This window comes from Ceratotherium simum, chromosome 24 (genome assembly GCF_057802395.1).
Source record: "Ceratotherium simum simum isolate JZ-2026a chromosome 24, ASM5780239v1, whole genome shotgun sequence".
Taxonomy (NCBI): Eukaryota; Metazoa; Chordata; class Mammalia; order Perissodactyla; family Rhinocerotidae; genus Ceratotherium; species Ceratotherium simum.
This window is the reverse complement of record NC_141923.1, coordinates 11,183,851-11,191,034: the sequence shown is the minus strand read 5'-3', so window position 1 is coordinate 11,191,034 and position 7,184 is coordinate 11,183,851. Positions and strand designations below refer to the sequence as shown.

At 52.7% G+C, this 7,184-nt stretch overlaps 1 protein-coding gene across 1 annotated transcript; it reads left to right on the top strand.

Annotated features, from left to right (window-relative positions):
- Positions 1-2,354: 2,354 nt before the first annotated feature.
- On the top strand, positions 2,355-7,184 carry SERPINA5 (serpin family A member 5). The gene is made up of 4 exons (XM_004434371.3): positions 2,355-2,973; positions 4,679-4,949; positions 5,339-5,486; positions 6,142-7,184. The coding sequence occupies exons 1-4, from the start codon at positions 2,355-2,357 to the stop codon at positions 6,328-6,330; spliced, it is 1,227 nt and encodes a 408-aa protein (XP_004434428.1). The 3' UTR covers positions 6,331-7,184.

Here is a 7,184-nt window from a genome sequence, read left to right as displayed (position 1 = left end):
AGGGCAGAACTGGGTCTGAGCCCAAGCTTTGCCACTATTAGCATGTGACTCGACCTCTCTGAGCCTCAGATTACTCATCTGTGAAATGGAGCTAGTAATAGAACCCGCCTCCGTGGGGGGGCGTGAGGCTAAAGGAGTTGGTATGTGTCAAGACAGCGCAGCACCTCCCAGCGTGCGTGCGATGCGCCTGGGCCTCCCACGGGCACGGTGATTGCTGAGGCTGTTATATTCAGTGCTGAGTAGCCAGAGGTTCTGCAGACAGAACATTCTATAGGAGCCTCCTTTGTGAGCTCAGGTGCAGTTTGGAGGCCAGGGGCGGTGAGTGCGACCTGCTAGAGTCCCTCGATTTCGCTCACAGGCAGGATTGCAGCCCAGGTCCCCTGACTCCCAAGCTCATTGGCATGTCATGTCCCTCCCTCCCTCCCCCGCCGTGGGCCACTCTGCAAGCAATGCACAATGCAGCTGTTTGCAGCCCTTTGGAGTTTGGTTTTGCCTGGGTCACGTGACTCCATGGCTGTGCTCACACTGGGGCTGGGGGATCCGATGACATGGTGTCCATGGGGGAGAACGCTCAGCTGGAGGGGAAGATCTCAGCAAGAGCTTTCATCAGAACTCAGGCCGTCGGCAGCCTGGGAGTTAGTTACCCGGCCAACACCGGGCTCCCATGAGAACGAGTGTGTGAAAGCACGTACCCCACTGTACGGCTGAGGAAACGGGGTGCTCGAATAGGGGGACAAGTGGGCCCTGGCCAGACACTGCCACACCGACAGCTCCTGCTTCCATAGCACCAGGTCTGCACCAGGCGCCGTTCCAAGCCCTTTACCTACATTGACTCCTTAAAGCCTCCACTCCCCACCCCCCACCCCCAGTGCAGGCACTGTGTTACCTCCATTGAACAGGTAGGGGACAGAGGACGGGGTGTAACTGACTTGCCCCAAATCACACTTGGAGGGAGTAGCAGGGCCGAGATTTGAACCCAGGCAGCTGGGCTGCAGTCTGGGCTGTTCACAGCAGGTGGAAGGAGGTCTTTGGAAGACCTGGGTGCAGGAAAGGTTTCCGGTTGGAGAGGAGGGGTCTGGGTAGATGGACTTGAGGGAGGAAGAGGAGGAGGTACTGAAGGTGGAGGATGAGGCCGGAATGATGGAAGACCCCACCTGAGAGATGTAGAGAGACAGAAGGCAAGGGCTCTTGTCTGGGGGAGGGAAAGGAGAGATGTCTTAGTGCACTCGGGCCGCTGTGACAGAGCACCACTGTCCAGGGGCTCAAGCAACAGACATTTATCGCCTCTCTCTTCTGGAGGCTGGAAGTCTGAGATGAAGGCGTCAGCAGGGCTCGTTTCTTCTGAGACCTCCCTCCTTGGCTTGCGGATGGCCACCTTCTCCTCCCTGTGTCCTCACACGTCTTCCCTCTGTGTCTGCCTGTGCCCTGATCGCCTCTTCTTATAAGGACACCAGTCATATTGGCTTAGGGCCCACCCATATGACCTCATTTTAGCCTAACTACCTCTTTAAAGACCCTATCTCCAGATATAGTCACATTCCAAGGTACTGGGGTTAGGGCTTCAACATTTGAATTGGGGACACAATTCAGCCCATCACAGAAGAGGAGAGAAGTGGAGGTGCTCACGTTAAGATGGCACAATTTCCTCAGGACGAGAAGGTGCCTCTTCTCGTCCTGGGGCAAGGGACAATGGTGGCCTTGCAGGGTCCTGGAGCCGTCCCTGGGAGAAGGAGAAGGGACTGTCTCTCAGGAGCCTAGCACCCTGCCTGCCTTGTAGCAGATGCTCAATATATATTTGCTGAGTGAACAAGGGCAAATCCAGCAGTGCTGGGGGTCCACAGTGGGTAGTCGGTCTGAGTTCTCAGAAAGCCCACCAGGCCTTGCCAAATGCTGCAGTTGAGGACCAAAGCGAGGGTTAGAGCCACACGTGGAAGCAGGCTGCTAATCCAGTAACCACAGAGATGCTGACCAGGCAGAACATGGAGAACCTCCCAGCTCCATGTCCCATCCCCTGTCACGTGTACCTTGATGTGGGTGAGAGGGGAGGATTCTTGCCCTGGTGGCCAGTCCCTGCCTTGGATCTGCTCCCCTCTGCCTTCTCCTTCCTCTCCCCACCATTAGATATCCATGTCCCCAAACCTCATCCTGCAGCCCCTTCTGCCCTCCTTAAACCCTCACTCCCAGCTTCACGGGTCGTCTTTTCCCTCTGATGCTGCATTTTGAGCCGTGACATCTCTCTGGAACGTCGGTCTTACACGCCTCCTCCTGATCTTCTCTCTGGGCAGACACGCTGGCCCCACACCCTCTCTGAGCACATCTTCCCACTCTCCCTTTCAGAACAAGGGGCCGCCACAATGCAGCTCAACCTCCTCTTGTGCCTGGTGCTCCTCAGCCCGCTGGTGGCCACCCTCCACCGCCACCGCTCCCGTGAGACAAAGAAGAAAGGCAAGGAGCTGCCACCTGTAGTTACCACGGTGGATCCCCACACCGGAGACTTTGCCTTCGACCTCTACAGGGCCTTGGCTGCAGCTGCCCCCAACCAGAACATCTTCTTCTCTCCTTTGAGCATCTCCATGACACTGGCCATGATCTCCCTTGGGGCTCGGTCCAACACAAAGGCACAGATTCTGCAGGGCCTGGGTCTCAACCTCCAGGGGGGCCCAGAGGAAGAGCTCCACAGTGCATTCCAGCAGTTGCTACAGGAGCTCAGCCGGCCCAAAGAAGGCCTCCAGCTGAGCCTTGGCAATGCCCTCTTCATCAACCCCACGGTGCACATCCAGGACACCTTCCTGAATGCCATGAGGACACTGTACCTGGCAGACACTATCCCCACCAACTTTGGGGACCCCGTAGGGGCCCAGAAGCAGATCAATGATTACGTGGCAAAGGAAACTAAAGGCAAGATTGCAGACTTGGTTAAGGACCTGGACAGCACTGAGATTATGGTTATGGTGAATTACATTTTCTTTAAAGGTAAGACCCTTGGGCTCAAGCCTGAACTTCCTCTCTCCTTCCAACTGCTTTTGTCAAAAGAATACCCAATTCTTGCACACATGGAGGAGGAGGAGTAAATTCAGTCCTTTCTGGTGCCTGTTGATAACAGTGAGGCCAACAATCAGCCATGATAAGAGGGCGCCTTCTCACTGGGTAAGGAGATGCTTATGACCCCAGGGTTGCTGTTTCCTCCACTGGGGAAGGGCTGGGTCCTGTTTTTGGGACCCTGGGGACGCCTGAAGCCACAGCATCCACTCAGGTTCTGAAGCATGAGTTCCTCATGGCCAAGGTGCCAAAGAAACCAACACCACAGCTACTCAGGCCAGGACTGTCGGCCTTTGATGGGCTTTCAAGGGCATTTCTCAGCTGCTCCCCTGGGCCTCAGACCCTCTCCCCCATACCCTCCTAGGGGCTGTTTCCTAGGCCAAGAAATCCAGGGATGAGAGCCTGTTCCTCTGAATAGCCTGCTCTCCCCTCCTCAAGAACCCATCTCCATCTTTATCTCCCTGGCGTTTCATGTAAATATCTCTACTCATCTCTGGCTCCCACGTCAACTTCTCCTTCTAGATGCTGAACCCCTCAGTGCCCTGTGTGGGGTCTGGCTGAGGATGGGAAGAAGAGGAAAGCAGAGCGGATGAAGAGAGGAGGAGAGGAGAGAGGAGGAGAGGAGAGGGAAGGGGAGGGGAGGGGATGAACAGGGGGAGGGGGTGGGGAAAAGGGTGTGAAAGGGGAAGGAGGCAGCGAGGGAGGAGAGAGGAGGGGATGGAAGGGGAGATGGGAGGAGGGCAAGGAAGGGGAGGGGATGGAAGGGGATGAAAGGGGAGGAGAGAGGGAGAAGGGAAGGGATGGAAGGGGAGGGAGAAAGAGGGGAGGGGAGAGGAGGGGAAGGTAGAGGAGGGGAGGGGTGGGGGAGGGGGAGAGGGAGGACGGGGAGGGGGGAAGGAGAGAGAAAGAGGAAAGAAGGAGGAAAATAGTGAAATTGTTAGCCACCTCCCCCACTTCCTGGTCACAGATGGTGAATATCAAGCTTGGATTCTAAGATTTCCTGTCCCCTAGCCCAGGGCTCTCTCCATTACACCAGGCTGCAGAGGACAGCTGTGAAATCAGCTAAGTGGGGTATTGGGAGGGGGTCCATATTTGATAGCTATTAAGAAGATGGAAACAATTACTTGTATCGCTTTGATCAAAAAGTCCCGTAGGAAGCAGACAGAGCAGGAAGCATAACTGAAGACTTCCTAGCAAGAAAAATCATGTATTTCCAGGAACCTTACAAAGCTCTCCTCCAAACCTAGACCAAAATCCAATGTTGGGAAAAGAGTGAAAAACAGAGTAAGTCACCCAGATACAGTGTAGCTTTGTCAGCCATCCGTATTTTTATCCTCTTTACTTGGATATTTGACCTCGAGTAACATCAGAGCCTCAAACAAACATTAGGGGTTAAGGGCCTCTGAAAACTTGAAAACCAGCCTTCTTGTTTTGCAAATGTGGATGGAAAAGCCCCGTGAACAGTTCCAGTGTGCCCCAAAGTTATAAGGGGCTTGCCTTCCTGGTCACAGTGTTCTCCAGTCACTGCCAGCAGCCAGACTGCTCCAAAGAGGATGATCTCTGCTTAATAGGTTTACTGTCTCCACCCTTGTCATTTGCAGCTGAGAAGTTCTCATTTCTTTTCCATTTTAATCTTCAGCTAAGTGGGAGACAAGCTTTGACCACAAAAGCACCCAAGAGCAGGACTTCCATGTGACCTCGGAGATGGTGGTGCGGGTGCCCATGATGAGACACGAGGAGCAGTATTACTACCTCCTGGATCGAAACCTCTCCTGCAGGGTGGTGGGGATCCCCTACCAAGGGAATGCCACAGCCTTGTTCATTCTCCCCAGCGAGGGCAGGATGGGGCAGGTGGAGAACGGACTGAACAAGAAAATCCTGAGGAAGTGGCTCAAGATGTTCATAAAGAGGTATTCTTCAGACTACCCCGGGGCCAGCCTAACCCTACACACCCCCAGAGAGACACATGTCTCCCTAGGGCCACACAGCAGTGGTGGGAAGGACTCATCCAGCCCAGGAGCTGCCCTCAAGCCCAGAGGCATCATGTGAAGTCCCAGACCCCAGGCCTGGCCCTGCTGGACGGAGCAGGGCTGGAAGACATGACCAAGTTTCCTGGTGGTGCCATCAGAGTGGGCAGTGACCTCTGGGGACAGCCTAGGTCCAAGTCCAGGGTAGGATGGGCTTCACTCTAGGCAAGGGGCTGGAGGATCATTATGAAGCCAAGGAGAGATAGAAGGAATATGAGCTCAGTGTGCCGATGCTCTAGAAGAGTCTAAGAAAGGCCCTCCTCTCTTTCCAGGCAGCTAGAGCTTTACCTTCCAAAATTCTCCATTGAGGGCTCCTATCAGCTGGAAAAAGTTCTCCCCAAACTGGGGATCAGTGATGTCTTCACCTCCCATGCCAACCTAAGTGGCATTAGCAACCATTCCAACATCCAGGTGTCCGAGGTGAGCCCAGAAGCTTCTGCGCACCTGCTTTCAGAGATGGCTATTCTATTCTACTCTATTCTATTCTATTCTATTCTATTCTATTCTATTCTATTCTATTCTATTCTATTCTATTCTATTCTATTCTATTCTGTTCTGTTCTATTCTACCCTATTCTATTCTATTCTATTCTATTCCATTCCATTCCTCATTCCATATTCTCTTTCTCTTTCTTCTTTTCCCTCAAGAAGCAAAGGTTTCACTTCCTGTCTTATCCTTTGTGCAATGGGAAGTCATATCCAGCACTGTGTCTTGGGGGAAGGAGTCTGTCTTAAACAATCAGAACTAAGAATTGGGCCTTAGCTCCTTCACTCACTAGCTGTGTGACCTCCAACAATTATTTGACCTCTCTGAGCCTCCTTTCTCTCTCTAAAATTGGAGAGTCACACCCTTGCTGCGAGAAGCCATGAGGATTCAATAAAAGACACGTGTGCACTCCCCTCCAAGCACAGTGCCTGGGGCACAGTAACTGTTCACTTGTGCATTTCCTACCTGCTTCGTGGCTCAGTTGCATGGAGACTTTGATGGTGATGCTGCAGGCAGAAGCTTTGTCATTTCCTATGATGGCGTCTCCCAGCCCCTGGTGGCTCGGTGACACCTGGTGTCTCCCCTGCAGATGGTGCACAAAGCCGTGGTGGAGGTGGACGAGTCGGGAACCAAGGCAGCTGCAGCCACAGGGGCAATATTTACGTTCAGATCGGCCCGAATGAGCCCTCTAAGGATAGTGTTCAACAAGCCCTTTCTGATGCTCATTGTGGAGAACATGGAGAACATCCTCTTCCTTGGCAAAGTGACCCACCCCTGAGGTGGAGATCTCTCCTGAAAGGCCACAGGCCTCCACAGTGGAAGATGAGGGTGCACTAAGGCCATCTATCTCCTGGGAGCTAGGGATTTATACACACCTTTAGTTGGCTAATGAGGCTTTCACAAATAATAATAACATTGATATACTGATGATGGTTTCTTTTCACACAATTGCAAGACATGAGTGCCTTGAAGAACACTGGAGAACATTGGCTCTTGCCCTCACCTTTCATCAATGGAGATTAGCACTGAGGGCCCGAAAGGTTGGTTGACTTGCCCAGGGTCACACAGCTTAGTGGCAAAGAGAAGCCCAGAATCCAGGCCCCTGATGCCCAGCCCCGTGTCCCACAAAGCCCCGGAGGAGGATTGTTCCCGTAGACATTTCCACCAGGAAGCAAATTTCCAAGCCTAGTCCTCCACTTGTCAGCAATATCAGCTATCAATTCATCATGGTTTGGAAAGAACACTGGAATGGGAGTCTGGAATGGGGCTTCTGTCCCAGCAAACCAGCTGTGTGACACTGGGGCAATACTGTCCCTCTGGACTTTGGTTTTCCCGCATATACAATGAAGGATCAGGTCAAGGATTGAAGGATCCTTGAAATCATATAAAAGTCTGGGGTGTTCCCTGTCAATTACAGTCGATTTCAATACATTCAAGTGCCACTCATCCTTTAAGAAAAGCAAGTGGACAGCAGAGTGGACTAGCCCATCACAGGATTAGGTTACAATCTCACCGGCTCAGTTCGGGGTGGAACAATGGAGGCCTGTTGCAAATAGTAGAGTATCAGTTGAAGACACTCATCACTAACTGTGAATTTTAGTGTCAGGAATAACAATAAAGCATTTTGCAAGC

Coding starts and splice junctions, on each gene's coding strand:
- SERPINA5 (XM_004434371.3), top strand. CDS start 2,355: ATGCAGCTCAACCTCCTCTTGTGCCTGGTGCTCCTCAGCCCGCTGGTG. Junction 2,974..4,678: donor GAATTACATTTTCTTTAAAG/GTAAGACCCTTG, acceptor TTTAATCTTCAG/CTAAGTGGGAGACAAGCTTT. Junction 4,950..5,338: donor CTCAAGATGTTCATAAAGAG/GTATTCTTCAGA, acceptor CTCTCTTTCCAG/GCAGCTAGAGCTTTACCTTC.